Source organism: Nanorana parkeri, unplaced genomic scaffold (assembly GCF_000935625.1).
Source record: "Nanorana parkeri isolate BGI_ZX_2015 unplaced genomic scaffold, ASM93562v1 scaffold276, whole genome shotgun sequence".
Lineage (NCBI taxonomy): Eukaryota > Metazoa > Chordata > Amphibia > Anura > Dicroglossidae > Nanorana > Nanorana parkeri.
In genome coordinates, this window is record NW_017306544.1 from 350,085 (window position 1) to 369,533 (window position 19,449).

A 19,449-nucleotide genomic window follows, 5' to 3' on the forward strand; every position below is an offset into this window, starting at 1 on the left:
TGGGACCAGATCTGAACCTCCATTTCTAAAAGCTCAGCCACACTGCCAGCCTTGAAGACCATTCACAAGTTACTCATGCACTGCCACTTGGTCCCACATTGATTTTCTAGGGCCCTCCCATCTTACCAATCTAACTGCTTTAGGGGAGGTCAAGCGGATGACACGTTTGCCCACATCTGGTAGGATTGTCCATTCGTATCCGAATACGGGTCCAAAATTCACCATATATCCAAACTGTGATGGGCTCTCCATCCAGAAGGGCCCCTATGTTACTCTCCTAAAAAGGAAACCGTGTGGTTACACCCCAACTAATTTTAAGCTGCGTCGGCACATAATTACGACTGCTAAGTGGGTGACTGCTAAGTGGGTGTTCTTGGAAGACCCTCACACTTTCTCTTTGGCTACTTTTTGATATGTCCCATACCATGTTCTTCGAGAATCTCAGTTGGTCAAGATGACACAATGGACAAATTGTATACTATATGGACCCCTTGAATAGATGCCCCCCCATTTTTTTAGAGAGACTCCCTGCATCTATGAATGGGTCTCATTCGAGATTTTTTACTGCTTCCTTCCTTTCCCAGCATCGATTTCTTCCTCTCTGTTTACTCTCCCTTCATACCATTTTCTATATGTCAGGTCCCCCCTATCCGGGATCTGTATATTCTGTGACTAACCCTCAAAGAACTTAATGAAAGAGATTTATGGTGGGTATATCTCCATATTTTATAAAAGGCCAGAACACATATTATAAACCTTTCTTTTCACATAAAATATACGTTCTGACTGTTCTACCAATTTATAAAGCTGTCCTGGGCTATTTCCTCTACTAATTTTCCTCAAATTCAGGCAGAGGGGAAAGTAATCTAACAAAATCTATTTTGATGGATTTGCAAATTTTTTGGAGTGAAAATTTCACCTTACTTAATTCCTTACTTTTTAAAGGTTGATTTAGCATATATTTTTCTTCTTATCAATCAGAATCATTTCCATTCCATTTGTGGTGCAGGATTGGACAGAATGTTGAGCTTTCAGATGGCATAACACATGTGGGAGGTACATAAGAATGAAAATGCAATAAAGAGATGCATTGCAATAACTTATAGTTTATGCAGAGACTACTTTGCGAGTTACATTATGTAAAGTCATTTATTAGTGATTTTGAGCATTTACAAGGAGAGGGAGCCTTGAGAGTGGAAACAGTTATCAGGTATTTAGCAGATAATGACAAACCTCTACTTTTGATGAATCTTTTCCAGTCTGTAAGTAAAAATTAAGCAAGACTCAGTGCTGTTGTAATTAAGGGTTTTTAAAAAAATAATAATTGTAATATACAGTAGTTTGACATAGATCCTCAAATTTTAGGAATGCAGAATTATTTTTCAAGCAGCCATACACAGTTTAACAGTTTAAATATTTGTTATTTTTGTGATGTCGTGTAGATATCCGCAATTATAAATATCTACCGTTACGTATAACTCCCTCTGAATAATGTAAGGGTCCAAAACATTTTCCAAAACTCAGGTTTGTATTTCAAAATGCAAATCAGGCGATGAGCAATTATCGTCTTGTTTTTTTTACCAGTCACTGGAAGCATTCTCAAAATATACAGGAGAATGTTTGCATTTCAGTTACAGCACAAAAATGTAATTTATTGCAGCTTACTGGTCCTTAAATGTGGAGATTGCATGCATTTTCTCTCTTAGGTTTTTTTACCTTTATTTTCACCTGGGGATCATGCCAGCAACACACTTCCCCTCCTAGGGTTACAATGATTACTCACGATGCTGAAGAGTGTTGTAATTCTAGGGGTCAAGATTACGGAACACCGACCCCTTTTCTATTCTACAACCCCAATACCAAAAAGGTTGGGACGCTGTGTAAAATCTACATAAAAACAGTCTGCAAGGATTTGCAAATCTCAAACTAATATTTTATTCACAGCAGAAAATAGAAAACATATCAAATGTTTAAACTGAGGAAATTTACCATTTAAAGAAAACAAATAAGGTAATTTTGAAATTGATGGATGCAACACGGCTCAGAAAGTTGGAGCATGACAACAAAAAGCTGGCACAGTAAGTGGTACTAAAGGTGCCCATACACCTTACAATTATCTGCAGATTTTCTGTGGTCAGATGGAAAAAGTGCAACAGATTGGCCCAGGTGGAGATTACTCCATCCACACAGTTAAGTGTAGATGGAGGAATCTGTTGCACCTTTTCCATCTGACCACAGAAAATCTGCAGATAAATTGTAAGGTGTGTGGGCACCTTTAGAAGGTAGTGCTGGAAGAACATTTTGCAACATTTTGATTGGGATCACCGCTAAATCAGTTTACTCTTTTTAAACAGTTTGCTCAGCAATGCCCTATTGAAGGTTTTCTTAATAAATGGGCTGTCCCTGTCATAGACCCAGCTATATCTTGTTTAAACAAGACTTTAATGGCCCATGTAGAGGATATTCCACATAGAAGCCCTCTTTAAGGTCCTATTTCCCTTATGCATCCTGGTGTTGCTGCCATGGTGGTGTGTCAGATCTTATCTGTGTAATGAAAAGCTATGGCTAATGATCCTGGGTCTATCTATCACTGCTTTAAAACGGCTAGAACTCTTTCCTATGGCTTTGTGCTACGGAGTCGATGGCATGGAAGATGCCCTCAGAAAAATCTCCAATGAGTCTACTGTCTGTCCACATGCGATGGATGCTACGGCTTAAATGCTGGTCTGTGGAGCATCCTTGGAAGAAGTGCCTTGAATGTATGCCCTTTACCAGGAAACACCTGTTCAGTGAATCTTTGGATACCTACATTAAGGAAGTAATGAATAGCAAGAATGCCTTCATACCACTAAGAAGTCAAAGCATCCAGCTGCAAACTCCTCTCCCCTTTTTTTTAAGAAAAGTTCCACGCCTAAGCCAGGCCCTCAGTTTTGTCATAATTCCTGGTCCTTGAAGCCTGCTAAATTCTGGAAAAAGACATTTCCTTATGAAGGGGTGATATTTGTCAGCCTTCTAGGTCTCCTGGGTCCAGGACATTCCCAAAGCCTGCATCCTGAGCATAGTAACAGGGTTATAGTCTGAAGTTTAATTTCCCAGTTTCTGGATTTGCTCACTGCCCTAGATAAGCTCCTTGCTCAGAGGATCATAGTCACCTACCTTCACCTAGGAGACTATCTGGCATTTGGTACACATCAAGGATTTATATGTTCACATCACAATTTTTCCTGGCCATCGATGCTACCTGCATTTTGTTGTGGACACGCAACACTACCAATTTGTTGTCCTTCATTTGGCCTGTCCACTGCATGTCAGGTCTTCACCAAGATGCTGGTCCCTGTTGTGGCTTTGCTTCGGCCTCAGGGTCTCCCTGTAGTAGTCTGCTTAAACGATCTTCTCCTTAGAGAGCAGTTGGTGCCTTATCATCGAACATTCATTGAATGATACAAGTCCTGCAGAACTTAGGATGTTATCACTTCAGTACCTGGGCCTAGTCTTGGACATGGCCCTGTCCTTCCTTTCCCTGGAAAAGTCCAATCTCTCCACTCCCATGCTCAGTTTAGGGGTTGCGCAACTGTTTGTTTTGCTTAAAGGTTCTGGGCTTGATGGTGGCCTCTGTCAAGGCTGTCGCCTATGTTCATTTTCAGTCCAGGCTGTTGCATACGCAGCCAACATTCTGGCTGCGTATGACAATCAGGTTTGATCCCTAGACCTCTATTCCCTTGTCTAGTAAGGCCAAGCTTGCCCTGGCATGATGGAGCTTCAGCCGGGCACTGGAATCTTGAAAATCCTGCCTCACAATGGTCTGCAAGATGCTCACAATGCCAGCCTTTCAGGCTTGGGAGGAGACTTGGAAAACATCTCCTAGCACTCAGAGCTATTTGTTTCTCCCTTCAATACTGGACCCCTCTGTTACAGGGCCAGCCGATGAGCATTCAGTTGGACAGTGCCACAGTCATGACTAGCTTTGTCCTGCCCTTTCCACTGCACATCCCAGGAATGGAGAATTGTCAGATTAACTTCCTCATTGTCAACTTCTGGACCCTGTGGAATGGTCCATTCACATGGAGGTGTTTCTGGTGCTTTGCCTCAGGTGGAGAACACTGGAAGTGGACTTCCTGACGTCTAGTTTTATCAACAAACTGGACAAGTTTGTTGCCAAGAACAGTGTGGTGACTCCATGGGATCAGTTCAGTCTGATCTACGTCTTCCCTCCTCTGAAACTCTTGCCGCACCTCCCTTGCTGGGTCAAGATGAGGGCATTATGGTAATCCTCATTGCTTCCAACTGGCCCAGGAAAACCGTGGTATGTGAATGTTTTCAAACTCCTAGAAGTCTCTCAGTGAACCTTTCTGAATTGGCCAGACCTCCGTCCCATGTCATTCTACTTCTGTTTCGCAGTTGCTGGCTTATGCCCTCCTTCTAAACATCCTAAAGAAATTTTCTCCACTATGTGGTTCAGACTGTCTGTGTTTTACCTCTCTGTTACTACTTTCATCTGCAAGTCTGACTCTCTCCATCATTGCTGAGAGTTCCCGTATGGGGCAGCTGGCTTCTCTTAAGTGGCTAATCATAAACGCGGAACATTTCCTCACCTGGATAGTATGAAACATATATAATTATATGGGTTCTGTACCTTTTACTATAGAATGTGATTATGTATAAGAGGCATCTTATTGTTTTAATACTGATATATAAAACAGTTTTGGTTTTTGTATTGGGGTGTTGTGTAATATATGGTTTGAACATGAGGTGGCAATGCAGTAACCCTTACAAAGCTTTAAGCTGATTGTATATACAAGATCTAGGGCGAGTTTACCATAAATATCTTTCTCAATTCAAATTCATCATTTCTACCACCATAGTGATATCTAAATATTTATGTTAAATATTAACTTTGAATTATTTTAGTTACTTTTAAATTAACTTGTTACAGATTGTTGGCCTTTGTAGCAATGTAAAATGTCATAGCTACTTAAGTGGATTACAGTATTCTGTGTGTGGTTGCCAGTTCCTCAGTCAATAATTCACTTGTATGTTTTCAAGTACTGCACAATTGATAATTCAGTGTGAAAAAAATATTAATTTTACTTTTGTCATGTTGACATAGGCTGTACAAGGAACGGGATTGGCATTTATTGCATTCACTGAAGCCATGACTCATTTTCCTGCATCTCCATTTTGGTCTGTTTTGTTTTTCTTCATGCTGATTAATCTTGGGTTAGGAAGTATGATTGGCACTATGTCTGGGATCATTACACCCTTAATTGATACATTTAAAGTACAAAAAGAAATATTAACGGGTAAGTAGTATTCAGTATCCTTTGTTATATTATAATACTTCTAGTAATAAATACTGAAAAAAATTGGTTATGTAATGTGTATGGACCAAGATATAACCTTTTATGTGTTTGTGTTTCTTTTGTAATTTCTCTTCCTGCATTTAAGATTGCCTAGTGCTACATTTCCTCATGTTTTAGTTACTCAGAAATTATTCCATCAAAATTGTAAGCTGAGTTTTTTATTAGACAAAGCTATGGTTTTTTTTTTTTTTTAAGGGTGGACTGTGAAGGCTTTAAACACTCTAAAGAATCGCATATGGTAAAATCCTTTTCTTCTTTAACAGATGTCCATTGGGTTAAAAGCTTTCTATCGACATTAGCTATTTACTCATATTTATTTGAGCACCTATGTTTTTTTCAAAATAAACAAGCTTTGCTTCTTTAATATTTTATTAAAAGAAAGCACTTTCATCCTTTTTTTATTCTAGTTGTCATGCTGTAACACTAAATTTCATATTTGGGCTGGCTTCACACCTATGCATTGGGGTAATGTGTGGCAAAACACACATTTAGAAAGGCACCTCAATGCAAAAATACAGCAGTTACCAACACATCAGCACTGCAACCATCATGATGCACTTGTAGCCTATTGAAACTTAACAGAGTGACTTAACGCAAAGCACATTAAGAAGCAAAATTCCATACGCTAACATGTATGCGGTAATGCAGCAAAATAGTGTGAAGGGACCCTTAAGCTTTGGTTAACATAGCTGGGGAAAAGTAAATTTCTTTACATTTTAAGTATAATTTGAAGACTGACATTTTTCAAGTTCAAAAATAAAACTCTTGTTCCTGGAACATTATTACTTCGGTGCTGCCTGGCCATCACTTAGTTACTTACATACCTCCAGTTACAAAGTTGACATAAGTTGACTTCTGCCGCCTTGAGACGGCACCTATGCCTGGATTTATTCAAAGTAGATGCCAGCTGTTTTACTACATCAGTGTTTAACATTGTTATTTATTCTGAATGAATAGTCTGCTTACAATACAAAGAGAACAAAGATGTAGATGATAGAATAGGTGATTGTGACAGACCGCCAGCCTGCTTCCTCGACTGGGTACCTTTGTCAGAATTCAGCTTCCTCCACTCTGGAACCAGAATACCCAGGCAGAACCAGTATATATTAGGGTGAAACCAAGACTCCCTTTATTGACAAACACCACAATATTTATACACAAAATCTTCCCCCTAGACAGGTATGGCACACATTACAAGTCCCAGGAGATTAAGGGTGTTATTCACTAAGCTGCTGAAAGCAGCCAAGTGAATAACCGAGCCAAAGTGAAGGGAGCCAAACACCATTCGGCTATTCACTTCAGCCAAGTATGGCTGATTTCAGCCGTACTTCGGCTCTCTTCGGTTTAGCCGACCATGCTCGGCCTGGTAAAACTTTTGGGGGAACCCCAAACTTTTTTTTTCTTTTTAACTTGGGGTCCCTCCTCACTTTCCTACCAAACCTAAGGGGTCTGGTATGGATCACGAGGAGAACCCTGCGCCGTTTTTTAAAAATTGTTTGTTCAGATTTGCAAGGAGAATGGTCTGCTTCGGCTGTAACTTCGGCTCAGGCAAGCCAAAGCATATGTGTTCAGCTGCTGTACGGGCTATTGTAAATAGCCCGTACAGCAGCCCTTCGGTTCGGCTGAACCGAAGGGCTTCGGCGGCTGAATAACCCCCTAAGTAAACAAAAAAACATCAGACACTGGGCAAGGGCTTTTCACTCCAGGAGAACAATAGATTCCTTCCTGGCACGTAGCAGTTTGGAGGTGATAAACAAAGTGTGGGATTATCACCTAAACCTAATTACAACAGATAATTCAACATTAGCTTATGGCAGGAAACCTGTATCCAACCTGATTCCAGAAAGTAGAGTTTCTCATAAATTGAACCAGGGGTCGAGTTAATTCCTCATGTGCTGATGAGTTTGCACCCTGTAATTATAATAGGCTCTGGGTAGCTTAAACATAAGGGGTGACTGAGGAACCATGGAAGGGGTCTCCCAATACAAGTCCACAGTCTGGTACAGGGCAGGATACTGGGGTATAGGGAAACCCAAAGCCGCATGGCAATCCCTTCCTCCAATCAATAGAACCCCTTCACAGCCAAGATCCATAGTCAGTGGGAAGGTGGCAGGCCTGCAGTCCCCCCCAAATAACAGAGTAATAGAGGCTTCCGTCACAGTGATCTATTATCAAGGGGAGACGGGGTTAATGCTGAAACAAGTGGGTTATACTGCTGCCTACATGAGATTGGACACTAGCAAACAAATCTGTTAGTCAGCCAGATGTAAACTTCACATCACGCTCCAGTTTTAAGCTAGTGTCTTTCTGAGAGAAGTCAACCCTTTCCACTAGATCATCTTTTTTTTTAACCAAGATTCTTTCCTTACTGCAGACTCAGAGTCTGTAATGGGACCCTAGAGCACTGGGCTCTGCTTGGGTTGCTTTCCAGACACCTGGTGCACTGAGTGAGTCAGCTGCAGTGCACTTTACAGGTCCAGGGTATGCCTACTGGAGGGGGTGAAGACTGGATGGGGCATGTCTCTTGTGTCCTGCTTTGGCACTCTCCAGCTTGACTGTATTTGGAGTCTTCAGGACTCCTTCCAGACAACCGCTGCAGAAAGTCACAGGAACTTGCCCTTTTGGTGCCTGGTGTGTTGTTATTGTGCTATTGTCTCCGACTGCAACCCTGCAGAGGTTACTGCTTGGAGCTGCGGTTGCAACTCTTCATGTGTAGTAGGACATGATCAGTAAGAGGATGCTGCCCCACTTTTGAAATTTGCAACTTGCGCCCACCTTATTGAGCCTGCACAGCACCCTGTTTGTGTTTCTACTACTGTGCATGCACTGTGCCTCCTCCTATGTTGCACACTTACTTTCACAGCCTTTCCCATCCTCCACCTAGAGTCTGCACCACCACTGCTTTAGAGTGGCAAAGTCACACATTGCCATATAATTGCCACTGCCCCTGCAGCTGGTCGGGAGTACCCCTTTTGGGACCTGCACTCTTGCAGTACATCGGATCAAAAGCGAAGCGTGAGAAGTCCTCCCAATCCATTAACAGCTCTGGGGCAGCTTGTGGTGCCCCTGCCCACAGCCTGACCCGAACATCCTGAACAGCTGTCCCCTGCTGGAATCCTCATGCTCCTTGGAGTTTTCCCTAACACTCCTAAGTGTAGCTCCCTTTTCTGCGTTATTTTGCAACCATGTCAGACTTCATGGCTAAAATCACTTTCATGATAGCTGACTTGGCATGCAGAGTATGCAGCAGGCATCCTCCCATTCTGTGTCAGAGTTCTGATTTGCCTGTAGCTGCATTCAGCTAAGGATGAAGAGGAATGTAACCTATCTTTTTTCGATGAGTTTGTGCATTTTGCATTTTGCCCAGCTATTTTTCTAAAGCATTTTGCCCAGCTATACCCCATTGAGGAGCTGTTCCTTAAAGGCTAAGTTTTCCCACCTGACCACCCTTTTACCTGAATTACGGGGTTCTTATCACCGCAGGCTTGTTTACATTTTTTAATTTGGTGTGGCTGGAGAAGAACCTTTGTCAGCATCTGTTGAAAGAGAAAGTCCCATTTGTCACCACAGTAGAGAAACTTGTAGTTCTCAATGGAATACAGGTGTGGTGATGTCACCTCACTTGTAGTCCATTAACTCTTCCTCTCATTCATCTTACTGAATGTCCATACCTCTGTATGGACAGACGAAAGGGAGAATCTGCAGGAACCAGAGCATTGCACCCAAGATCCACTGATCGTGGTTGCAATGCTTTACTGGCTCCAATGCAAATCAATAATTGCATTTTTTTTGTATGAAGAAATGTGCATTTAGATTTTTTTTATTTAAAAGCTGCAATTATTGTTACAGAACTGGAGCCAGTCATTGCTGTGATGTCCATCTGCCCAACCTTGTATGGTCCAAGCACATGTCTTGTGATCTTGGTTCAATCTGTACTGATTATTCAGTTTTCCAACAATTTGAACTTTTACCTGTTGCCCTATACTATTGTATTGACAGGCTTGCAAATATCTTACACCTGATATCTAGAATGGACCTTTTGTCTGTACATATGCAAAGTACCCTTTGGGACAAATGCTGGTCTGCAGAACATCACTGCAAAAAATGCATGTTGTGCATGCCCTTTGATGGTGAGTGCCCCTTTTGGAACCTCTCTGAACAACTTTATCAAGAACATCACAGGCGTAAGAAGCACCCTTTTGTCCCAGAAAAAAATGGCTAAGCCTCAGACTGGAAAATCTTCTATCTCATAAGCTAAAAAGCGTTCTTTTGGTTTATCTCAGTCCTCTTGCTCGAAGGCCAGGCCTGGATATCAGTTTCATCACAAGCCTTGGAATCCCAAAGCCTCCAAGTCTGTAAGCTAGTCCTCCTTGCAATGAGGTGATGCCCCCACTTTTTATTGTTAGCCTTTGCTACCACCTGGATTGAACATACAGTATATTGGATGCTTGGGTGATGGACATGGTATCCAGGGTCTACAAGCTACAGTTTCAAACTCTACCACTTCTCCGCTGAATGATGTCAAGCATTCCAAAATTCCGGCAAAGATGAGCAGACCACTATGCTGCTCTCGCTCAATGGCTCTCTTAGGGAGTCATAACCATGCTTCCGGAAAAAGAAAGGTTTCAGGGTTTTATACTCAGACAGACATATTCACTGTCCCCAAAGCAAAATGCATTTGCCCCATTCTGGATCTAAAAGCACTCAACGACTTCATTCAAGTGGCTAGGGAGGAGTTCTAGATACATGTTTGGTGCAGGGAACTTGGTCGTCGAAGGAAGCTCGTCTTGATTGCAAAGTTAACCTGGATTCAATTAGATGTGGCATACATAAACCATAAGGGAGGAACCAGAGGTCTTTTGGCTTACAGAGAGGTCAATCAAACTGTGGCTTACAGTAGTAGAACGTCACATTCCAACTCTGTCCATTGAGCACATTCCAGGTGTGGAAAATTGGCAGAGGGATTTTCTCAGTTGTCAAACCACTGTCACAATCGGGGAACATCAGATCTGGACCACCTGGTTTCAAGACAACGACAAACCGAGTAGGTTTGTCTCCAGGTCTAGGTACCTTCTAGCCATGGCAATGGATGTCCTGTTGACTCTGTGGGATAGGTATAACCTGATCTATGACTTTCCTCCCTCTGAAGCTTCTTCCTTGTCTGCTTCTCAGGATTGAAACGGAGGGCATCCAAGTGATACTTACTGCACCAAAATGGCCCAGGTGGATGTGGTGCTCTGACCTCACCAGACTCCTTACAGACTCTCCGTGGGCTCTTCCAGATCACCTGATTCTACTGTCCCAAGTAGCGATTTACCACTCTGCTTCATGATCACTGACATTTAGGCCATGGCTGTTAAAGCCATAGTCCTAAAAGCCTGATTTCATTCTTTCTACACTCATAAAGGCTAGGAAATGCACCACTCACAGGGTCTATCATCGTAACTGGAAGGTGTACTTTCGCATGGTGCAAGACATGGAAATTCCATCTCGGGAGTTACTCTGTAGTGACGCATCCTGGCCTTTCTCCAGTCTGGTCTGGATCAGCATTTGGCTTTGAGTACCATCAAAGGCCAGATCTCGGCTCTTGTAATTCTTTTCCAGACTGTTTGGGGTTGATTTACTAAAGGCGAATAGGATGTTCACTTGGCAAGGGAATTTGCACTGTCCAGGGACATTTTTCTTAGCTTAGTAAATGTGGTGAAATTTCACTTTGTAAAAAAACCCAATAAGGAAAGGAAAATAAAAACAGCATTTTTGCTTGCTCGTGATTGGATGATGGTGGTCAGCAGAGCTTCATGTCACTAATTAAGGGGAAACTTCCCTTGCAAAGTGAACAGCCTATTTGCCTTTGGTAAATCAACTCCTTTGCCTCTCATTGCCTGGTAAAATATATTGTGCAGAGTGTGACAGTTCAATCTATAAATCCACCTGTGATTCTGTGGAAGCTCAACCTGGTTCTGTTAACCCTTCAAAAACTGCCTTTGGAGCCTATCAGAGATATTAATTTGTCTATTTCACTCTCTACGAGGTAAGTTTGAGTTAGTGGCCTTGTCTTATGAGGACCCTTTTCTGGTGCTGCACAGGGACAAAGTTGTCCTAAGGCTTAGAGCCTCCTTTATCTCTAATGTGGTTTTCACCTTTCACAAGACATTGTGCTTCCACCTCCCTGTCCTGTACCTGTACATTCCAAAGAGATATGCCTCCATTGTTTGGATGCGGCGCAAGCTGTTTGTGTTTACCTCTCCACTATGGCTTCCGTCCAACAGACTAATTACCTTATCATTCCTGAAGGTTCCCATAAGGGACAGCCTGCCTCTTGTTCCACTATTGCTGGATGGGTTAGGAACAAGATTACACCTTTTCCTGTCATTGTGCACTCCACTAGATCAGTGAGTGCCTCTTCAGCCTTCAGCTGTCTGTTTCTCAGATTTGCAAGGCTGCCACCCAGTCTTCTATTCACACATTTGCTAAGTTCTACCAAGTGGATGTTCAGGGCTCTTCTCTGCCAGTATCAGATGAAAAGTCCTTCAGGTAGCTCTTTGAGCTACAAGCTACCCCGGTTTTACACAGTTGTTTTGGAGGGCTTGTTAGCCTTTTGTTTCCTGTGTTGTCTGCCCTTCATTTGGTCTGCTTTTGGACATTCCTCTTGTCTCAAACCTAACCTTATTTACTTTAATGAATGATCAAGAAAACAGGATTTTTGTACTTACCATAAAATGTTTTTCTTTAGGGGAATTAGGCACCACCCCTCGCTTTTTCACAAAACTGGAGCATGGTGGAAGTAGGACGGATTATATCTGGCATACTAACCGCTTTAAGAGTTTGCAATCCATTGTATGCAGCAGTATAACCACCTTGTCTCTGAATTAATGTGACCCCTAATTACCTATAAGAAAAAGTTAACTGCAAAAATCCATTTTCCGGGTCTAAATACTGTCTGCCCTGGTGACACTTCGTTTTCCTTATTTCTTGTCCTAATATCACAGGGATAAAAAGTGAACAGAAATCTTTTTACTGGCATTACACATGAATAAAAAACACACCAACTCTTCTGAACTCTACCCAAAATGGAATGAAAGAGTGGGAACCTGAACATCTCATTGTTCTTATCAGGAAACAAGCAAATAGAAACATAGACTGATTTAAGGTCAGAGTTAAACAAGACTGCATACTCTCACCATACTTATTAACCCTGTATGCTGAACATATAATAAGAAGCCAGGCTGGCGGAAAATAAAAGAAGTTTTAGGATTGATGAAGGGAACATTAACAACCTTTGATGACAATACACTCATAGTTGAAACTGTAGAGGAGATCATAGAGAAAGTTAAAGTACAAAAGCCTTGTTTCTTTTAAAAGATGGAATTTCATCTAAATATCAAGAAAAATAAGGTTATGACAACAGGATAGACAGCTAACTCCAGAGTTCATGGTGAAGACATAGAAGTAGTAGACAGCTTTTGCCTTCTTGGATCAATTATTAACAAAAGGGATCCAGCAGTCAAAAATATGATGCAGACTGGCACTTAGAAGCCCAAGGGTGGAAATCCTAAAAAAGATTTTCAAAAGTACTGATGTGTCTAAGTACCAAGATCAGAATTATCGAGGGTAAGGTATTTTCTGTCACTCTCTCTGGATGTAAAAGCTGGACAATGAGCAAGCAAGACAAAAAAGATGATCCCTTTGAACTCTGGTTCAAAGAACCAACTTGTTGGAAAAGACAATAATGCTTGAAAAAGTTGAAGGAAAGAGAATGACCAGCAATACAGTGGCAAGATACAGCTATAGCAAGTATGAACATGCCATGGGGAAAACTTTAGATCCAAATACATAGATGAATCGTAAATTATATGCACATTTCTGCTTTTCTTCTGTAGTTTGTCAGTAGTAATTTAAAGCAGAAGTATTGGAAGAGTAAAATGTACTCTTCTCAATACTTAGACCTACGGTGTCACATGCCGGCTCTATAGATTGAGAGCTGAGAGATCACATACCGCTGATCGGTCACCTCAAGGTCTTCTCCCTGCAGAGAGCAGTGATTGTCAGTCACTGCTTCCCACAGGGATTTCCCCCTCCCCTCTCTGCTCCTCCAGCACTCATTGGAGGAACAGCCAGGATGGGGCAGGCACGGATGGGTCTGGCTCTAGAGAGGCAGAGCCTGCTGGGAATTATGCAACAGAGAGGATCCCGAAAATATTGTTGGGATCTTTGCTGGCTGCAGCACGGCTCTGCACTGTCAGCAAATAGCGAGTTTGGGTCACAGGAGTACATCAGTAAACAGGAGTAAATGTACTCTTTTGACCCAAAAGGGGACTAAAGCCAGAAAAAAAGGTTTGGCTTAAGTTCTCTTTTAATGCAACAGGATTTTCACAAGTTAATATGGAGGCTTGGAAAGCAAAGTGGTGTGGCAAGATCTGAAGAAAAGTCGAGATCTGCATATATATTTTGGTAGCTGTATCTCTGCATCTCCTGATGTTATCACTTAAGGTTATTACTGCTTATGCATGCTTTCATCCTGAGTCTGTCAGAATTGCCCAGGTTTGTGTTTTATTTTAACATCTTGCAAGACACTGTAACCCATAACAGCCAATCCAAAATCACCTTTTATTAGATTGCACTATTACACTTACACTATTCTGCCAAAAATGTGTCTAATTAGTTGCTAACAGCTGATTCACTTAATTTCTGTCTGCGGTGTTACAAAATAAGCCAATAACTCCATCCTACCTGAATCCAATATGTTTAGCAAGGTATACTATCTTCAGAACAAAGCGTATATAAGAAGCCATATATAGTCTCCACTGTAATTGCTGAAAAAATGAATCGACTCACTATTGTGAACTGAAGTGCTAATGCATACATAATCAAGACATGAACTTCATCTAATCTGCTGTAATCAGTCATAGCATAGCTTTATGATATTTTAAGGTTTATGTATATGCCTCACTTGCAAGAATACAGCCTTTTGACAAAGCATGTACAGCAAGTTCACATGGATCTGGACTATGGCTGTTCTGTTGTTGACAGCAGAACTGACCCAATCCACTGTGGGTTGCATGTATTACTTGCATGTTTATAAAGTTACATTCATGTACCATACTCATCATTTCACTGTATTTTTTTTCTTTCTGCTAATAATTGTAGTCGGCTGTTGCATCCTTGCCTTCCTGCTGGGCTTGATCTTTGTTCAGCGTTCGGGGAATTATTTCGTCTCCATGTTTGATGATTACTCTGCCACTCTACCACTCACCATTGTGGTCATCCTGGAAAATATTGCAGTAGCTTGGGTGTATGGCACAAAGAAGTAAGAATCATATCACTGTCTGATTAACACATTGAACCTGAATCTAGTATTTTTTTAATGTACCCAAACTGACAAGCAAAATTATATGAAAATAAGTTGTCTTTTTTATTATGTGTTTTGAGACCGTTTTTTTTTATAGAAATATAAAAATGTTTGTTATAAAATAATATTTATTTCTGTATCCCTCAATGAAGTACAGAGTGATGATCAGATATATCATAGGACCTCTGGGTTTATATTGCCACCTTCAGAAAGCTAGGTGCAAAGAAATGAAAACTAATGGTCAGGCCCCATCTGGTGACTAAACTTGACAGTGGTCCTAACCTTTCTCTGTGTCATCCAAATCTAAAAAAAAGTTTTGCCTTTAGTTATAGTGTACTTTAATGTTTCTAGTAGAAATCTACATAAAATCACCCACCTTAAGAGCTGGGGTAGGCTGGTGGTGTCTGTTAGCCTTTTTCTTTTGTGCAGCATCAGCAGAAAAGGAAGCAAGGTTTTGAGGCCATCCTGCATGAAACGTTTATAGATTCAAATCCAAAGCAGGAACATCTGAAGAGGCAACAGGAAACAGCAGGACAGGTGATGGAATTCCAATGAGGCAGTAGAAAGGAGACCCTTGAAAATGCAGCCATAGGAAAAAGTTCTACCTAGTTATTCTGTGCTTGAAATACTAAGCATCCCAGGAACTGGTCAAAGAGTTTTTCAGCAGTATAAGAGGATGGAACTTGGTGATAAGTGTTCTTAAGCTTAGTCAGCAGATGTAAATGATTTGTAGAAATCATCATGGAAGGATATGATTGGTTCCTGAATGGGAACTATAGAGTGAAACGAATCTATAACGGGAAAGAGAACAATCGGTATTCTTGGTACCAGGTGAAAAAGTGACAGTAAAATTAAAGTTGAAGCTCAGATTGGAGAAAGTTAATTGCTTGTTTTGTCTAGGGGAATTGAACTAAGGTGGCTTTTTCCTTGCTCCTTCCAGCTTCCTCTGCGGCGCAAGACCCCGAAATTGCTTCTCTTTAGTGCCCAACCAGTTGCAGTTCTGCAACGTTATCATGTACAATGCAAGACGCTTAGGGAACACCCACATCCTAGCAGCCTCTGATAACAGAGGACTGCACCAAGTGAGAGATGAGGTCAATTATTTTACCTTATTTGTCATTCCCTAAACAAAAAAAGAAGTTAACAAACACTGCAGCCCAGAGTTCACCTTTAGGCCCCATGCACACACAAATCGACCTGCACGTACAGCTCCGTGCTGCGTGCAGGGCCGTACCAAGTAGCTGCCAGGAAGGACAGGGGCTGCGTGTGATTAGTATGATTGCAGGTCCGTAGGGGTGCGGGTTTTCTGGCCGGGACGCATACAGGATCCATTCCGGCGGCGTCTGAATACGATCACCTGCACCCCTACGGACCTGCAATCATACTAATCACACGCAGCCCCTGTCCTTCCTGGCAGCTACTTGGTACGGCCCCGCACGGAGCTGTACGTGCAGGCCGATTTTTGTGTGAATGGGGCCTTAAATCTTGAAAAGAAGGCCCAGCAGACCTGACAATAATTTAGTCTCTCGTCAAAAATAAGATACTCCTAGTTTTGTGGTTATTCAGAATGTTAATTGACATAAAAGATGCTTACCAAAGATGACCCCACTCACTTCCAAGGTGAGCTTGATGGAAAGCAGTTCACAATTAGTAAGATCATAGTTGTGTTCAGTAGCAAATACATTCATAGAAAAATGGACACTGGGTTGTTTGCCTTGAAAATCAGAACACTGAGAGAAGTTGGCAATATCGGACACATCAGCTTTAAGAACAAATAGTGTTACAAAGGCTTTTTGAGCATCAGGAAATTAAAAACCCTTTTTAGTCAGGGCAGTAAGAGGAAAAACTATCTTAAAAAACACCTTTATGGATTATCAATAGTCATTGTGAGAACCCCAGGAATTGTTGAACAGTTTTTACAGAGTTGAGGCATTTTTGATTGGCTGCAACAACTTTACTGGGATAATCTCAATACCTTCAGAGGACAAGATGAAACCTAAGGAGAAAACCTTTCCCTGCTCAAAACAACGATCCTCCGCCTTGGCATAGGGACCATTTTCTCAAAGATGAAGAAGAACCTTCCGTACATGAATATGATGTTGTGGGATAGAGGTAAAATAAATAAGAATGTTACCTAGGTAGAAAAGAATAAATGGATCAAGATTGTCTGTAAACATGTAATGAATGAAATCCTGGAAAACAGCAGGAGCATTACAAAAGTAATCACCAGGTATTTGTAATGCCCATCTTGCGTGCTAAATGCTGTTCTTTATGGGGGTTTTTTTTTATACGAATGATGTTGTAGGCCCCCCTCAAGTCTATTTAGTAGGGATGCATCAATACCGTTTTTTCGGTATTTAGTACTAGTAGCGATATTTATATTTCGGTACTCGCCGATACCGGTACTTCCGGTAGCATGGAGCCGGCTTCCCAGGCAATCCGAAAGCAGGGAGGCGGGTCATTACCCACTGCCCAACTCCATGCTGATTGCCGGCTTCCCAGCCAATCAGCATGATGCCAGCTTCCTGGCCAATCAGCATGGAGCCAGCTTCCCGGCCAATCAGGAAGCTGGGCCGTGAGTCATTACCCACCGCCCGGGCTTCCTGATTGGCCGGGAAGCCGGCTCCATTTTCCCTTGCGGCACTGCCGGTCAGAGGAAGTGGGCAAGTTTTAACATGAGGAGGGAAGGTTCAAGGAAGCAATTTGATGGCACATTCATAAGGCTTATGGGGAGCTACGATCTCAGCTTGTTTTTTTCAAATACATCCAGAGCAATTAGCATACTGAGGCAAGACAAATTGGAAAAGGTGACCACTAGTACTAGTGAGGGTGGCAGACATGAAGAAAAAGTAGGGCCTAAAGATATTATTTGCTTATTACACAAGGAAATATGGTGTCATGAGTTCAAAGCAAGGCAGTCCAAGAATAACCGTACTGCAAGGTACCTTATGATAAAGAAGCATGTATTATTTAAATGAAGTGCACCAACCAACAGAATAAGTGGAACAGTAACCAAAGAATATGAAAAGAGATTGAATAAACAAATATTAAATAAAACAAAGAAATTGAGCAAAAGCATAACATGGGGATTTATAGAGTCCTTCAGGACTATGAGTGGGATGCCACAAGACTGAGGAGAAACAACGTAAATAAAAATTCTATTTTAGGTGGTACAAGGGGGGTGTAGTCTCAGGTGGTTGATCCTGCAACTTTTTGATCAGTAGTATCCTAATGTTTCCCCAGCAGGAAGTGGTTTAGTGGCTCTTGACATTGGTATTTCTTTTGCTATTCTTGGTGTGTACCTCCATCTTATTCCCTCTGTTAGGCTTGAGCCATGGGACCTCAGCCTGATTCCAGCAGTTTTGCAGTAGCCTTAAAAACATCCAGGAAATACTCTTGTGGACCCTTGTGGACCTTCATGAGGAGATTGTGTTACTCTTGTGTTGTCAGGTTTCGGTTTATCCTTTGAGAGCTTTGCACTCATTATATTCGGTTAAGGCCATCAGGATGTACAATCGTGTGAAAAACTAAGTACACCCTCTTTGAATTCTATGGTTTTAAGTATCAGGTCATAATAAAAATCACCTGGTTCTTAGCAGGTGTTAAAACTTGGTAAATACTTTACATCCTCAGATGAACAACAACACATGACATATTGCACCATGTCCTTATTTCTTTTCCAAACATAAAGCCAAAGTGGAGAACTAAGTACATCTTATTATTCAATCGCTTGTAGAACCACCTTTAACAGCAATAGCCTTTAAGTAATCGTTTTCTGTATGACTTTATCGGTCTCTCACATCATTGTGGAAAAATGTTGTCCCACTCTTCTTTGCAGCGCTGCTTCAGTTCATTGGGGTTTGCGGGCCTTTGTTTATGCACAGCTCTCTTAAGGTCCCACCACAGCATTTCAATTGGGTTGAGGTCTGCACTTTGACTGGGCCATTGCAACTCCTTGATTCGTTTCTTTTTTCAGGCATTCTGTTGTAGATTTGCTGGTGTGCTTGGGATCATTGTTGTGTTGCATGACCCAATTTCGGCCAAGCTTTAGCTGTTGGACATATAGCCTCACAGTTGATTCTAAGATACTTTGGTATACAGAGAAGTTCATAGTAGACTAAATCACTGCAAGGTACCTTAATTCCTATGGAAGCAGTAAGGGTGTACTTGGTTTTTCACACATAACTTCTCCATTTTGGCTTTATGTTTATAAAACCATAGAATTCAAAGAGTGTGTACTTTCTTTCTCACATGACTGTACCTCAATACAAATATCAATTTCCTTGAAAAATAGATTCATTGTGTGTCATGAAGAAGGGACTTGCAGCTTTTTCTTACACTATATCCAGAAGGATCTTTCCTGTAAATGTTACTGCTTTTTCCACTGTAGCAGTTAAAGCTTCATAAGCCTTTCATCATCAGGCCTTTGGGTTTGTAAGTGGCAACTTGGTCTTCTGTGCATAACTTTATGAAGACATCAGGGGTTTATTAGGCCCCTTATGTCACCTAGGGACCCCCAAAGGAGCTGATAAAGCATGTCTGCTTCACCAGCTTCTTTTCCAGCTACAGAAGCCAGAGAAATGACAGGCTGAAGGCGGAAGTGATGTAATACAAATCCTCCCGCATTTAGAGATTGTAGGGGAGATCAGCAGGTGGAAGTGTGCTGATCTTCCTCCGTTCTCTCCTGGGTCTGCAATGGGGACAGGGTAGCCTGGGATAACTCTGGGGGGGGGGGGGGGG

General features: G+C 41.7%; 1 protein-coding gene across 1 annotated transcript in view; it reads left to right on the forward strand.

The window, feature by feature from the left end:
• The window catches only part of SLC6A17 (solute carrier family 6 member 17), a 55,200-nt gene that overhangs the window by 28,093 nt on the left and 7,658 nt on the right, over positions 1-19,449 (forward strand). The window contains exons 9-10 of the mRNA XM_018557262.1: positions 5,108-5,300; positions 14,508-14,667. Of these exons, the coding sequence (XP_018412764.1) occupies positions 5,108-5,300; positions 14,508-14,667 (353 nt within the window). The remainder of the gene's footprint in view (positions 1-5,107; positions 5,301-14,507; positions 14,668-19,449) is intronic.